Consider the following 16,696-nt stretch of genomic DNA (forward strand, 5'->3'; position numbering starts at 1 on the left):
CCTTAATTTCCATACTTCTATGTTTGTTTTTGCATAGATTTGAACTTTACTGTTATTCTATTTAGACTATTACTAATAATATATGAATATAAACATGATTAATGACATACAGTTATTAAATAATCAACATATTTGACTTTAGTTTATAACATAACCTTGCATATTAACATGAATTAACTCACATTGGGATGATGCATGCCTGTAAAGGATATTAAACAAAATCACACAAATCTATAAAAGAAAAACATTTACACTATTAAATTACACTATGAAATTGTTTTTGATTTCGTACATGTGTTCATAAGACTAGGAATAGGTAAAGGTGGAAGGACAATATATAATTGTGTTCTGCGAGTGTGTGAGCATTTGTCTGTCATAAGAAAAAAATCAGGCAGCATTAGGTTCAAATACAAAATGTAAATCATAAATCATTCAGGACTGCAATCTTACACATTTCTGACAGTAATATTCGAAGACATAATATTCATAACATTGAATAAAAAAATGGTAACACTTATAAGGTTACATTCACTAACATTAGATAATGCATAAGGTATCATGAAGTAACAATGAACAATATTTTTTTTACAGCATTTATTAATCTTTGTTAAAACCTCTTCAACTCTGCGGACCCACCGGCAGGTCCAAAATTAGGCACTATTTTGTTAAAATAAGTTAATGCTAAAAATGTTTAAGTCTCTGAATTCATAAGTCAGGAATATGGGGTATCTTTTGAAAGCTTAGAATCTTCCATATTTAACATCACATCTGCATTTGTGTCACAAATCAGCACAACCTAGAGGTCATGTTGTATAAATATATAATATGAATATAGAAGTCTTTCAAATAGCATTTTAGTAGACATTATTTTGTTGCCCTAATACCACAGCTCGAAATATTTCCAAAAGAGTCACAAAGTGAACTATGATATCTGTAAGACATCAAATACAAAAATGCACTTTTGTGCACCGATCACTGCTGCTGTAAGCCATTCATAGTTAAAAATGTTATATCTGCTTTTACCCAAAAATATATCCCTTTTTTATTTGTCTATGAGCTTGATTGTGTAAATAATTAAATATTATTTCTTAGATGTCCAGAACAAAATATGCCATCAAGCAGGAAAAGCATGCTAAACTAATTATCGGACATATATTTTGTCGGCTATTATCAACTTAAAATGCATGATAAAACACAGAATCACAAAAGGGAGGATCTCAGCTTTCTAATTGAATAACTTGGGCTTCTAGTCCACTCAGAGGCCAAGATATCCGATGAAACATTGGAGTTGGTGCATGAACTGAATATTAGACTGAATGTCCATGGACGAGCACATCTGTGAGAGGAATGAGGAGAAAAAATACAAATGTTCTAGTACTTGCTGCCATCTAGTGGAATAAAATAAGTATTTTTTTTTTGAGGGAGATGGGGTGAACAGAACCAGAATTACAGGCTTACACAATTAGGACAAAAAAATAACTAAACAATATGTAAATAAAATCATCATAACATTGTAAACATATACTGTACAATATTAAATACATTACAATTGTTCATTGTTAGTTAATGATAGTTCATAGTAAATTAACTAATGTTAACATATACAACTTTTGATTAAAAAAATTAACATTAACCAAGATTAATTAATGCAAGTATTGTCCATTGTTAGTTCATATTAACTAATGTTAACAAATGGAACCTTATTGTAAAGTGTTACCAAAAAAAAACCCTCTGTAAAACATGAGATGTAAGGGAGAGGGAGAGCATAGAATCGCAGGAGGAGATGAAGAGGTTTATTCGGTGCACTGAGAAGGAAAATTATGTGCAATGGTGATGCTTGGTGATGATCTAATCACAACCTCTGATTTCCAGGTAATAACCCACAGACCAAATAAAAATGTTACATTTAGCAAAGTGTGAGAATCACATTCTGTTTTTATGATTGAGTCATGGAGAATGGATGATGGGATGCATCTGCTGAGCACAGTGATTTCCTAAAAACATAATAGTGGATTATATTGGATATGAGGGCTGTGGGAATGTGCATCTGGAATGTGATTGTGCTTTAAAAGGGAAAGTTGACCAAAAAAAATAAAATAATTAAATTTGGTTATAATTTTTTACCCTCTTGTTGTTCCAAACTCCTATGACTTTCTTTCTTTCATGGAACACAGAAGGAGATATTAAGCAGAATCACCATTCACTTCCATTGTATCTTTTGCTTTACAATGAATGTTTATGCTGAGTGTCACTAACATACTGAAACTAAATAAAAAATAATTGTACAGAATCTACATTTTTTGCATTAAAAATCCCTTTAAGTGGTCAAAAGAGGTGTGTAATAAGTCAAACCATTAGGGGGTTCTTAGCTCATTCTTTGTCTATAAAGTGAAGAGTTTCGAGTGTAATTTTGTATCAGAAGTATTAACAAACTCACACAGTGAATCTAGATCAGATCTGTCTCTTTGAGATGGTTATTGCCGTAATTTTTCTGGTGTTTCTCCTCAGTGCCTCTCAATAGTCATACAGATGAAAGCACCTCTCCGGCTGACTCTCTCTCCTTCTTCTCCGCCCTCTCCATGTCCAGCACTCTGATTGTTGCCTGCTTGACCATAAGCTGAGCTTGATCATTGGGGAAAGCATCTGTGTCCGCAACCCGATATTGGTCGATCTGAAAGGGGCCCTTTGAAAGGACTTTGGCATAGTGATGCTTCAGGTCAGGGTCGGGACAAAACAAATATTCATACACAGTAGCGGCAAGAACACCCCCTATTAAAGGGCCCACCCAATACACCTGAGAAGGAAAACGAAAGAGTAAGCATTAATCTTGTTCCCTTTTTTTTCCTTCATTATATTGGTCACATTTATCTCTCTGCAAATCAGCTTCACATCACTGTGTGGCGCTAATAGTGTTTTATATTTTTTATCGGTTTATCGAGATTTTTATGAACAAAACCTACATCCCTAACCTAAACCTAAAACTAGGGATGCCATAAAATATCGATATATATTGATTATTGATCGGCACGTTATTTTATTGATATATTTATGAGGGATCGATATATTAAAAATAGCCTACTTTTAAATTAGAAGCCTAATTTGTATGTTTTCCAATTCACTCAGTTGGCTTCTGTTTAACAGTCTGGTGTAATACCGTTAGGAGACCACAAGTGGTGTTAGCACATTTACTAAAGCAGGTTGCAAAGCACAGTTATCACAAAACAGATGTGTCACAGCAGATAGCAGTCCAAAGTTACAAAGGTTTTTGTACTTAAAGAATGTTGATGAGTTTGCAGGTTAGTGTATGAAACTGGTGTAACTGCGCAAACTGAATGATTAGAAATGGTGACATTAATTATGCAATTTTTGGTTGATAATTAATCAGTGGTCTTTCATTCAAACTGTCAAACCACAAAACGACATACTTGTAACTATCAATACATTGTGTAGGCTATATAAAAAATACATATACAAAAGAAATATATATATCATCCAGTGATGACTAGAGTAATAATTGTTGTCCTTTGATAATGATTTGGGTCAAATTTAATGGAAAACTATTAGATAAAGATAAAGACTACTGTGCAATGAGCAGCCTATTTATATATGAAAATAATTCTTATATACAGGTGAAACTCGAAAAATTAGAATATCGTAAGTTCATTAATTTCAGTAATTCAACTTAAAAGGTGAAACTAATATATTATATAGACTCATTACAAGCAAAGTAAGATATTTCAAGCCTTTATTTGATATAATTTTGATGATTATGGCTTACAGCTTATGAAAACCCCAAATTCAGAATCTCAGAAAATTAGAATATTGTGAAAAGGTTCAGTATTGTAGGCTCAAAGTGTCACACTCTAATCAGCTAATTAATCCAACACCTGCAAAGGGTTCCTGAGCCTTTAAATGGTCTCTCAGTTTGGTTCAGTTGAATTCACAATCATGGGGAAGACTGCTGACCTGACAGTTGTGCAGAAAACCATCATTGACACCCTCCACAAGGAGGGAAAGCCTCAAAAGGTAATTGCAAAAGAAGTTGGATGTTCTCAAAGTGCTGTATCAAAGCACATTAATAGAAAGTTAAGTGGAAGGGAAAAGTGTGGAAGAAAAAGGTGCACAAGCAGCAGGGATGACCGTAGCCTGGAGAGGATTGTCAGGAAAAGGCCATTCAAATGTGTGGGGGAGCTTCACAAGGAGTGGACTGAGGCTTCAAATGTCGTATTCCTCTTGTCAAGCCGCTCCTGAACAACAAACAACGTCAGAAGCGTCTTACCTGGGCTAAAGAAAAAAACTGTTGCTCAGTGGTCCAAAGTCCTCTTTTCTGATGAGAGCAAATTTTGCATCTCATTTGGAAACCAAGGTCCCAGAGTCTGGAGGAAGAATGGAGAGGCACACAATCCAAGATGCTTGAAGTCCAGTGTGAAGTTTCCACAGTCTGTGTTGGTTTGGGGAGCCATGTCATCGGCTGGTGTTGGTCCACTGTGCTTTATTAAGTCCAGAGTCAACGCAGCCGTCTACCGGGACATTTTAGAGCACTTCATGCTTCCTTCAGCAGACAAGCTTTATGGAGATGCTGACTTCATTTTCCAGCAGGACTTGGCACCTGCCCACACTGCCAAAAGTACCAAAACCTGGTTCAATGACCATGGTATTACTGTGCTTGATTGGCCAGCAAACTCGCCTGACCTGAACCCCATAGAGAATCTATGGGGCATTGCCAAGAGAAAGATGAGAGACATGAGACCAAACAATGCAGAAGAGCTGAAGGCCGCTATTGAAGCATCTTGGTCTTTCAAAACAGCTCAGCAGTGCCACAGGCTGATAGCATCCATGCCACGCCGCATTGAGGCAGTAATTAATGCAAAAGGGGCCCAAACCAAGTACTGAGTACATATGCATGATTATACTTTTCAGAGGGCTGACGTTTCTGTATTTAAAATCCTTTTTTTTTTATTGATTTCATGTAATATTCTAATTTTCTGAGATTCTGAATTTGGGGTTTTCATAAGCTGTAAGCCATAATCATCAAAATTATATCAAATAAAGGCTTGAAATATCTTACTTTGCTTGTAATGAGTCTATATAATATATTAGTTTCACCTTTTAAGTTGAATTACTGAAATTAATGAACTTTTGCACGATATTCTAATTTTTCGAGTTTCACCTGTATATATATATATCTATACCACAGTTAGTTCTGGTCCTCGAATCTGATGTGTGTGAAGTGAATCCGTAAGTCATTGTTTACAAAGAACTGCGCTCTGTGAGTTTCCACATGAATACATACATTTTAAAATGGCAGAGGACATCGCTGTTTCTATAGTGAATGACATTTGCGCACCGGCTACCCCGAAATAGAGAGGAATACCCTGCTTGGACGTCTATATTCCACTGAGAAAGCTGACCTTCAGAAAGTTGTAAGCATCTGTGATTGGGTGTGGCAACAGGTGATCGCACAAGCTCCATCTCTCTCTCTCTCTCTCTCACACACACACACACACACACACACACACACACACACACACACACACACACACACATACGTTGTGTTTCCATGTTTTATGGGGACTTTCCATAGACATAATGGTTTTTATACTGTACAAACATTATATTCTATCCCCTAACCCTACCCCTAAACCTAACCCTCACAGAAAACTTTCTGCATTTTTAAATTTTCAAAAAACATAATTTAGTATGATTTATAAGCTGTTTTCCTCATGAGGACCGACAAAATGTCCCCACAAGGTGAAAAATTTCGGGTTTTACTATCGTTATGGGGACATTTGGTCCCCACAAAGTGATAAATACACGCTCACACACACACACACACACCCATCCATCCATCTATCCTTGTTTATCCAATGACTTGTTAGAAACAGCACAAGCCGTGATACTATTTCTGAAGTAACATTTTGAATTACTAAGGGAGGCTTGGACGCACCATTTGTTTTGAACCAGCAATGGCAGATTCTGATCGGTCCATGCACAAATGTGTTTTTATGACCGTACTCAGTTTTTCCAATTTTTTTTAAATATACTTGTTCATTGAACTGTTGTATATAAGCAAAATCACACTCGCAATCGTGCTATATGGCCCTGCATCAGCACTGCTTTAATTACCTCGGCCGCTTCACAGAAGTGCTGATGTAGGGCCATACCGCACTCCTGCGAGTGTGATATTGCGTATATATATATATATATATATATATATATATATATATATATATATATATATATATATATATATATCGTTAATCATTGGGAAAATCTTCCGATTATCGGTGCTTGAAAAATACATCAATCCCAAGCCTACCTAAAAGTAACCAATAGTGTCAGAAAAAGCAAATGTGAGGAGAAAAAACATTGGGTTACTGCTATATTGAGTTTTAAAATAAATAAAACCGCCCTCCCAACCATACATAAACCTAAACTAAACTGATATTGAAAAGTAATAAAAGTCATTGCCTGCATTGTTTATTTCACCAGGAAACCGCTGTGATATGTACAACCATCCATGTAAAATTATATTGCAAAACATAGGTAACGTGATTCTGTGAGACCAGGTTGGTTATTGGTGTGAAGAGATTCAAAGTCCAAAAGTGTGACAAAACTGTGTCACCCAACTGGCATGACGACAGAAACAGAAGTGGCCATGACGCAATGCACAGCAAAGAGCCTATGCGCAGAGCATGTTTACTAGTATGACCCACTGCACTATGCAAACCACAACACCTGCATGAAACAAGATGCAGTTTGTTTTGTTTTTCTTACAATTTTCAAACCAATATATTCAAGCAGCTATCATTTGGATGGACCAGCCTTCAATCTGGATGAACCAGTGCCGACTTGGTACTTATGTGGACTTGCCTTTGATTTATACAGTCAGGTCCATAAATATTGGGACATCGACACAATTCTAATCTTTTAGAATTCTATACACCACCACAATGGATTTGAAATGAAACGAACAAGATGTGCTTTAACTGCAGACTTTCAGCTTTAATTTGAGGGTATTTACATCCAAATCAGGTGAACGGTGTATGAACTGCCTCCCACTTTTTAAGGGACCAAAAGTGACAAGTGACAAGTCATACAACAACTTTATTCTGGATACCACATCTGTCTGGTTTCTGATTTGTCCTACTCCTGGAATGCCCGTGTACTAAAAACTCCTGCAAAGTTAAAGTTAGAACTGTTTTCATAATGGTTCAATATGGTTCAGTGGGTTATTCAATGACAGATTCTTGAGCTTTTATTGAAACTCCCATTTTAACCCCCAATCTTGAATATTAGATTACAATCTTGCTTAAAGTAACACTGGGAAATTGTCATGTTCTTTTCACTACTGAGAGGTATAACTACACATTGGTACTATTTAGTACCTGATATGGTATATATATATATATATATATATATATATATATATATATATATATATATATATATATATATTAAAAAAGGAGTGACTGTTTGCACTATGTGTAAATAGTATCTGCCACACAGCACAGCTATGCGCTCAAATAGTCTGATGGAAAAACAGATATTTAAGACAAACTGCACCCCCAAGTATCACTGCAATGACATAGTGTGTAAAAATGGTGTGGATGTCTTCTCTCTTAATATTTCCATTTAATTTTTGCTATTTACACTTACTGACTTAAGCCTGTGTACTACAGTAAATAGACCTAACTGTCTTCCTACCAAAGACCTCTGTAAAGTCAAATATAAACTCAGTAAAAGGTCTTGTTGTGCCAAGAATGAGGCAAAGCCAAAATGTTCTTCTAACTAAATGTCTATGGCACTGAATAAAATCCTTCTCAGTTTCACCCTTATCAATCATAGTTACAAAGACCATGCAGACCTTCGGCATTTATGCACATAAATATCAGCTGTACGACTGTGCAATAATTTTTGTGCCTTTTCATTGTTGGTCCACACTCAAAGACCTAGAGTGAATCTTACCCAATGGTCACTCCACTTTCCCATGATGACTGCAGGACCAAAAGAGCGAGCTGGATTCATACTGGCCCCAGTGTATGGGATCTGGAACACACAGACCAAACATGTTACATTGTTTAAGAAGAGAAGAGATGATTTGGCTCTTTAAATAAAAAATCTGCTCTAAAGAGTCTAAAAGGGACAGTTAACCTAAAGATGAATCTTCTGCCATCAGATTTACTCATCATGAGTAAATCACCCTCATAGATGCAAACCCATATTTCTGCTGCAGAACATTAAAGGAGACATTTCAAAGAATGTTTTCCATACTATAGCCGTTGATAGATGACAGATGACTCACTTGATGAGTCCATGTGACTTGTGAGTCATATTCCAAGTCTTCTCAAGACATAAGGTCTTCATATGAAGTTGTTTTTCAATCTCAAATCTGCATGTATACAGAGCCTAAATCATACAAATGGTGACACATCAATAACATCTTGCTCATTTTAAGCTTTAAAGTGAGGCACTATCACATGCTATTGATTGGAAATTAGTGATAAATCATAAAGTCATTCTTTAAAATCGCTCCTTTTGTGTTCCGTAGAAGAAAGAAAGTCAGATGGGTTTGGGATGACATGAGGGTGAGTATATAATAACAGAATATACATTTTTGGGTGAACTATTTCTTTAAGTAATGTTCATAACAATGGCAGGCCTAAATACATTGTGGTTCATGAAGAAGGCATCCTGTCCTCATTTCAACACCCTTAGTAACACAAATTAGATTGCATATAAACACCTCTAAAAATTCTGCTGAGACTATTGGCATGGAGATTATATTATCACTTGGGAGTGTAGCTGGGTTACAGATTCTCCATAGAAAAGTGCAGCACATATAACTAAGCAGATACACGTTCATCTCATGGGGCTAATCTTTATGGGATACAAATCTTCCAACATGGTGTAAAAAATATGCTTGGCAGTGCTGGATGAGCGAAATAAGTATGCAAGTTTCATTGGGCAAACTTGTCCTGAGTATAGATATAGAGGGTCACAATAAATAATGGAAAATGCTATTTAATTTGTTCATACTATTTCTTGTTTTTAAAGCAGAGGAAATACTTGGACACTCACAGCGAACAGATGGCCGATGCACACTGAAAGGCCAATAGCCAATGCTGACGAACCTTTGAGATCACTGCGTTTGAGGTCACAGGTGGCAAAGACGGTGAAGACGAGCTCAAAAGTGATTATGAGTTCAATCACAATTGCATGACCAGAGGAGATTCCAACATTGACCTGCAGAAGGCGAGAGTGAGTCATTTGCATGGTGTGAAGAGTAAACTTTATAGGCTGCTCTAAAAACAAATGTTTTTCAATCAAGCCCCCAGCACGGCACATATTAGTTGTCTCGCTAATCTGACACCCAATTCAAGGGTCATTTACAGGCACAGCAATAAACTGATAAATACAAAAAATCATGCTTATTCAAGAAAACAGGAACAGAACAGTTTTGAGAAATAATTTCCCAAAGATTTTGACTGCTACTACTTTTAAGTAGAATAACAGCAGAGAAGTTGAAGCTGTTGTGTGTAGTTTTCTACTATCCCATCTTAATATTTAGAGACATTTTATAAATAAACCATTTATACGTTTTTTTTTTTTGGTTCAACACTATAGAGCTGTCGTTAATGACGTTATGCATGGGGTGGAGTAATAATTTCAGTGGAGATTGAATGGATGTCAAATTATAGCACTTTTACATGGACACCAGAAAGCCGTTTAGCGGCACTGGCATACGCATTTGTCTGCACTGTGTAATTGGCATTCTCTTTGACCCATATACATGCAGCTTTTTAAGTTTCCCCTCTTACATCATACTCTGGGGTTCCCCCGGTGCATTTGATGCATGCGAACATGACCACTCTTTAAAAACATATAAGAACCTTGCTTATGCTTTTACATGTCCACAGAAACCGCCTTTCTGTCAGAAATCTAGGTGTGTTAAATCGCTCTCCCTTAATCGTTTAATTGGCGTAACGTAATGCCGCCGGAATAAGCTGTTTTCTTAAGTGCATGTAAACGGGGTCTTAAATCTTACAGAATTAAATGCATATATGGAATTAAAGATAAAGAAGCCAAAGCAAAGTCAAATGACGTCAACACCATAAACTAACAAAAAAACACCTAATCATTTCGTGAAACACCAAATAATTTAACAGTCAGTAACAATAGATCTTGCGACTATAGCTCGCTAATGATTCTTTTGGGAAACACACCCTAGCCTGACACATCAACTTTGACTCAACCAATGTTGTAAGTTTGGGGTGTGGCTATCTGTTAGTTCAGCCTATGGTGGCTGAAAGGTGTATTCAGAAGCTGTTTGAAAACATTGTTTCTGCAATTCTGTTTGTTGGCACTAGTGGTGCAAAAATGACACACTTCAGCTTTAATGCTTCTAATCGAATGGCTATTTAAAAATAATAACGTAACCAGTGCAACTCACAGAAGTCACCCCCAGTCCTCCTCTGACTGCTGCTGGGGTCACCCCATACAAAACTGCCGCCCCCACCACTGCTCCCAGGCACTGTGCCAACAAATAAAACACACCCTTTGCCAGGCTCAGCTTCCGTGTGGCAACCATTGCTGCAGTAACAGCCGGGTTGATATGGGCACCACTGATATGCCCGAAACACTGGATGAGGGTTGCGATGGACAAGCCAAAGCAGAGAGAGATGAGGACAAGGTTGGGGGGTGGAGGGTTCTCCTCTTTTGCTGCCCAGTTGATAGTGGAACCCAGACTGAGTAGCACAAATATTAACATGGCAAGGAACTCCCCAGAAACCGCTTGCCAGAATTCCTGAGTCCAAACTCCCTTGAAAGCAGCCATGACACTGTTATTGCATCCACAAGATGACACACACCTCCTTGATGGGACAAAAAGAGAGAGAAAGAGAAACAAGTCCATGATCTTTGTGTCTGATTCATACCTTCTTAATGTGTAAGAGACACTGCGAGGGTGAATCCAAAAAATGTTTTGCACTCATTGTCAACTAAAATAAGCAACAAAACGAGGAAAAAACATGTACAGGAGAGTGAAGACTGTACAGGAAGTTCATTTTAAGCTAATTTTATTATAATGGTTTTTATAAATGACTATTATAGTGTTTAAAAGGACATCATTTATCTCTCTCTGCTTGGTTTTTAAAGTGTCTCTTCATCCAATTAATATGCATGTTCCTTCCAAGTGGAAATTCATCCAATTAGAGAGGCCCAATTTTCTTCCATAGATTCCATAGAGCGCAGGCTCAGAAACATTCCAGTAAGAATCATAAACAAAGTGGATCTATTAATAACCAAGAAACAAGTGGACATCAGTGAAACACATACCGGCTAAACAAATATATTTATACAAATAGATCAATAAGTGAAACGGTAAACATAGAGGAATCGAATATAGAATATAGGAATAGAATATTTAAACTGTGGATAAATAGTGTTATGGATACTCCCTTACAAAACCACGTTAACCAGTTTTTGCAAACACACATTTACTATATTTACTGTACTTTTAATGAACCTTTGGAAACAACTATAAAAAAATAAATAAATCAATAGATAAATTCATTAACAAATTGACTGAACGATTATTGAAGCTTCTAATATTTGAAGATGTTCCCATACTAATTAATACAGTAATAGCAATAACGGTTTTTGGGGTCAAACATGGTTGCCACGGTCAATATATTCGATGAAATTTTCTACAAAAAAAATAAAAAGAAATTTATATTGAAATAATTGCCTATAATATAGCCATAATTTTGTGAGAACTCCAATCTTAGAGGTGTAGCCTACTCAACTTTAAACAGTTTGCCGCGCTTATTCGACAACATTCCTTTCAGTTCCCACGCCAGAATAACCCACTACGAATTTATAGAGGCAAATAGACTAAGGACAAACTTACCGAAGAAATCCTCTACTTCTGTTCGGAACCGAGACTTGCGAAAACGACTTTACCATCACTGAGCAAGCATCCTCTTTGTCGGAAAAGCCTACACCTAACAAGGAATCCTGACCACAAGATTGTTTGTGCTGTACGCTTAAGGTAATGATGTGTTTGAGCTACCGCGCGCGCTTCCTCGTGTAATGCATTAGTATGTACGAGTGTCTGGGCGTTCTCAGCATCTCCTCCCTCTGAATCACCCAAACACCATGCGCTTAAGTATGCTCAAAGAAACATAATTAAGATCAAATAAACACGAATAGTAAACAAATCATTATCTGATTGCTGGTGGTGCATTTGCCTGCTTTGCTCACTGAAAACAGCTTATCCCTCCCCTATAGCTTTAGTGCAAAATAATAATAATAATAATAATTAGTATTATATTAGCCTATTATTTGTAATTATTGTGATTTATTTTTTATAAAGTACAATAATTACAAATAATAGGCTAATATAATAATAATAATAACGTATATTATAACAGTTTATGTTTAAACTATAGGCAATACTAATAATAAGTATTGTTATTATTATGGCTACACACCCAGATATTTGATATCACAGAAATCCCAGGAATTTTTAATGAATGAAGAAATAAACAAAAATGTATGTCCACTGTAGCACAGATCATGACCAGAACTGGAGGCTGAACTTGTCTACATAGTTAACATGACATTTCATATGATGACACTCCACGTGATATTTATATATAACATTTACATATTTATCTCTGATTTATGGGGGACTTCTGAATGTCTGAAACTCTCACATTATCAGTGAGCTATAAATAAATAAATATAAAGGAATATATAGGAATGCTATTTTAGACCAAGTGCAGACCAAGTACATCCCGTCGCCTTTCCTGCACATCTCTTAAAAGTATGCATAAAGTTGGAACATGTTAGCGACCGTGGAAGTGACCACTTTCCTCTTGAACTTACCTGAATGGGTTCAGGGCTCCGCACCTTGTCATGCCTTCTTCAGACTGACCAGCACCTCAGCGTCCGCCTCTCTCTTAATGTCGTGACCGGCTCTTTATGGTCGAATCAGAACAAGCAGAGACCAGAGTGCAACCAAGAGAGCATGTTCACCGGTGGTACAACTGATCTGAAACATACAGCACTAAACCAGAGCAACATCTCACGCCTCATCCCTCATTCTGTCACACACAGCAATACGCTGTATTATTAGCTGTTGACACAAATTCTTATACTATTTGGTTAAAAACTTTGTTATAATGTTCCATTTCATGAACTTTTATCCTTTTCAGTTCAAAGCAGTTTTCTCCTAAACTAAAGCAAATAGACTGCAAGGCAGAACATTGTGTTGCGATATGACATACCGGAGAAGAATAAAGTAAGTGAATTACTAATCCTGACTCACACCATCTCATCTAATATGCTACAATATAATAGTTTTAGATTAGCTTTTTAGACTTTGTAATCAAAGTTGTAAAGAAACAACAAGAAATTTTAATTGCAGATCTTTCAACAACAATCAAAGATTGGTCCAAGGTCACATAAGGCCACTCCTAAAAAGATTAGTTGGAGTGAAGTTTTAACACCAGTCTTTCAGCTGTAACCCTTTTCATTACAATAGAATTGGTGCTTGAGAATTGAGAGTAGTTGCAGCTGTTTCCCCATAATTTGTTTTAATGTGTTGACATCAGCCTCTCCGTTGACTCTGAGGCATGTAATCATATGTAATTGTCACTGCACTCCCATCCAATCACAGTATATAGTCTATTACAATATGAAATATCATTGTAAATTATTATAATTTTTTAAAAATTGCCTTTAGGCAGACCCGTTTTTGGTGGTCCACCCTAAACAATAAATTCTGCCAATGCTCCTTCTCTGGCTAGCAGGATTTTGATTTAGCCTTTAAGGCACCGGCGCAGTCCAGTGTTGTTGATGATGCATGGGAGGTTCCCCTAATGCCTTGTGCGGTAGGGCAGGCTATGTATTGCAGATTGGAGATGTGTCCCCTGAGGATGAGAAAAAGCTCATAGATTTGTTTCTTGTGCCTAGAGTCAGTTTTAACCACTTTACTGTGCAGAGTTCAGACACAAAGCAACAGTCCATTTCCAACCTCAGCACATCAGAGTGCTGTAACCTCTTAAAGAGCCACAGTCTGTAGCAGACACTGCTGTTTCTCTGCTGGGGGAATAAAGAATACCTACTGATAAAGAATGCCTATTCATAAATCATTCTGTCAAGACCATTCAGAGTGAAAATGTTCTTGTGTTAAAAAAGCTAGATACAATCCAATGAATAGAACAGAAAACAGATCATTTTTAGAAGCTGAAGCCATTTTTAACTTGATACTGCAAAAAGACCATCAAAACAAACAAACAATATATATATATATATATATATATATATATAGATAGATATAGATATATATTGAATATAAATAAGAGAAATAACTATTTAAAACCAGTTGTTCCTTCCTTTGTCTTAATGGGTGCCATATGGGAAAAACCAGTTGTGACCTACACCTTCGGACTTTCTGGATGTTACGCAGCTTTAAATGTTTTTCTTTTGTACATATATAAATCAAATCTAACCTAAAAATACTTCACATTTTCTCCAATTTAGCCCCTAACACCATACTGTTCTCTTTCTACCCCACCTGTTTCACTGGGTACTGCATCTTTCCCACAAATCACATTCACATGCACATGTTCACACACACAAACACACACATAGAGAGTATTTCTTTAACAGTTTTGAACTGGTAATATGTAATAAATAAATATACTAACACAATTTTGTTTATGAAAGGGTACAATGGGGCTAAAACCACTCAAATTCCAGACTAAAGGCCTGGTCACACCAAATCCGTGATGATTTTGAGAGACGAACGTCTGACAGATGGTCTATTCACACAGAGTCCGGAAAAACATGAAATTAAAAACTATTTCACTCCTGTACAGTAGGCGGCGCTGTTGAAGAGCTGTTGTTATACCAGTCTCCTGTTCGCACCCATCAGCTGTTAGAGATTAATATACTGAATGCTGTTAAAGCATTATTTACCTTATCTGGCATAACTGTTTCATTATGATCTTTCCATATAAAAGAAAATTATGACTCACTGCCTTTTATTTATAAAAATGATTGCAGTACTTTTGATCTTCTCAGCTGTCCTCACTATCCTCTGCAGGGCTTTGCGGTCTGAAACGGTGCAAGTCCAAAACCAGGCAGTGATGCAGCTGCTCAGGATGCTCTCAATAGTACCTCTATAGAATGTAGTGAGGATGGGGGGTGGGAGATGTGCTTTCCTCAGCCTTCGAAGAAAGTAGAGACGCTGCTGGGCCTTCTTGGTGATAGAGCTGTTGAGGGACCAGGTGAGGTTCTCCGCCAGGTGAACACCAAGGAATTTGGTGCTCTTGACGATCTCCACAGGAGATCGTCGATGTTCAGCGGAGTGTGTTCACCTTGTGCTCTCCTAAAGTCAACAACCATCTCTTTTGTTTTGTCGACATTCAGGGACAGGTTGTTGGCTCTACACCAGTCCGTTAGCCGCTGCACCTCCTCTCTGTATGCTGACTCGTCGTTCTTGCTGATGAGACCCACCACGGTCGTGTCATCTGCGAACTTGACGATGTGGTTCGAGCTGTGCATTGCTGCACAGTCGTGAGTCAGCAGAGTGAACAGCAGTGGACTGAGCACACAGCCAAGGGGGGCCCCAGTGCTCAGTGTGATGGTGGTGGAGATGCCGTTCCCGATCCGGACTGACTGAAGTCTCCCAATCAGGAAGTCCAGGATCCAGTTGCAGAGGGAGGTGTCCAGGCCCAGCAGGTTCAGCTTTCCAATCAGGTGCTGAGGAATGATTGTGTTGAATGCTGGCTGAAATCTATGAACAGCATTCGAACATATGAGTCCTTTTTGTCTAGGTGGATGAGGGCCAGATGGAGGGTTGTGGCAATGGCGTCGTCCGTTGAACGGTTTGGACGATACACAAACTGCAGTGGGTCTAGTGAGGGGGGCAGCTGGATCTTAATGTGCCTCATGACTAGCCTCTCGAAGCACTTATTGTACAAAAGCTTGTTCTGAATGAACTTTCACACCGAAAAAATGGGTTTGGTGTGAACATGCCTTAACAGATTATTTTTAAATACCAATATAACAGAACATGAAATATTAACAAATCACCTATTCTCATCTTGCTCAAAAATGCTTAAAAATAATACTTAATTTCAATATTTGTTCACCCCATCCAGTCCCATACAAAAAATGCTGGGAAATGGAAATCCCCTGCTAAGTTTCATAAATGCAACAAAGATAATTGTAGTCCAAATTAAAATAGTGTCACAGTGAAGTAGCACACAGAAGATAGATGATCACAAATGCAAGGATATTTATTAACTGAAGTTAAAAAATAGTAAATAAGAACTGACAAAACTAGCATGCATGAAACTAATGTCTCTAGAAAAGGCTGGTGAGGACTTGAGCTTGTCAACGATGAGACTAGACAATGAACAATATAACCTAAGTGTAATAATGTAAGTGTAATATGGAACTATAGGGGAAGCTGAAGGCGATAGCTGACTGGGTTCATTTGTTGTGTAAGGTATTATGGACTTATCTTTTTTGAAAGGAGTCAGAGACAAAATTACCTTGGTGGATAGCCACACTTTCTGGCCAGGTTGGTAAACAGGTGGATCAGAACATCAAGTGTCAGCCTGCTTTTTTTGGCAACTAACTGCTTGCTAAAGATGTGTGTGAGCAACATTCCACATCC

The 16,696-nt window shown here is 37.3% G+C and overlaps 1 protein-coding gene across 3 annotated transcripts; it reads right to left on the reverse strand.

Annotated features, from left to right (window-relative positions):
- Window positions 1-2,306: 2,306 nt before the first annotated feature.
- aqp4 (aquaporin 4) lies at window positions 2,307-13,032 on the reverse strand. 3 transcript variants are annotated; one of them, XM_052095297.1, is made up of 5 exons: window positions 12,892-13,032; window positions 10,454-10,874; window positions 9,082-9,246; window positions 7,969-8,049; window positions 2,307-2,794 (listed from the first exon to the last, which is right to left on the reverse strand). In XM_052095297.1, exons 1-5 carry the CDS (start codon window positions 12,921-12,923, stop codon window positions 2,522-2,524), a joined length of 972 nt encoding a protein of 323 aa, XP_051951257.1. In that variant the 5' UTR covers window positions 12,924-13,032; the 3' UTR covers window positions 2,307-2,521. The 3 variants fall into 3 exon arrangements, with proteins under 3 accessions (XP_051951257.1, XP_051951258.1, XP_051951256.1); XM_052095298.1 differs by lacking the exon at window positions 12,892-13,032 and adding an exon at window positions 12,495-12,565; XM_052095296.1 differs by lacking the exon at window positions 12,892-13,032 and adding an exon at window positions 11,912-12,011.
- Between the last annotated feature and the right edge of the window lie 3,664 nt (window positions 13,033-16,696).

Source organism: Xyrauchen texanus, chromosome 28 (genome assembly GCF_025860055.1).
Source record: "Xyrauchen texanus isolate HMW12.3.18 chromosome 28, RBS_HiC_50CHRs, whole genome shotgun sequence".
In the NCBI taxonomy this organism is placed as follows: Eukaryota; Metazoa; Chordata; class Actinopteri; order Cypriniformes; family Catostomidae; genus Xyrauchen; species Xyrauchen texanus.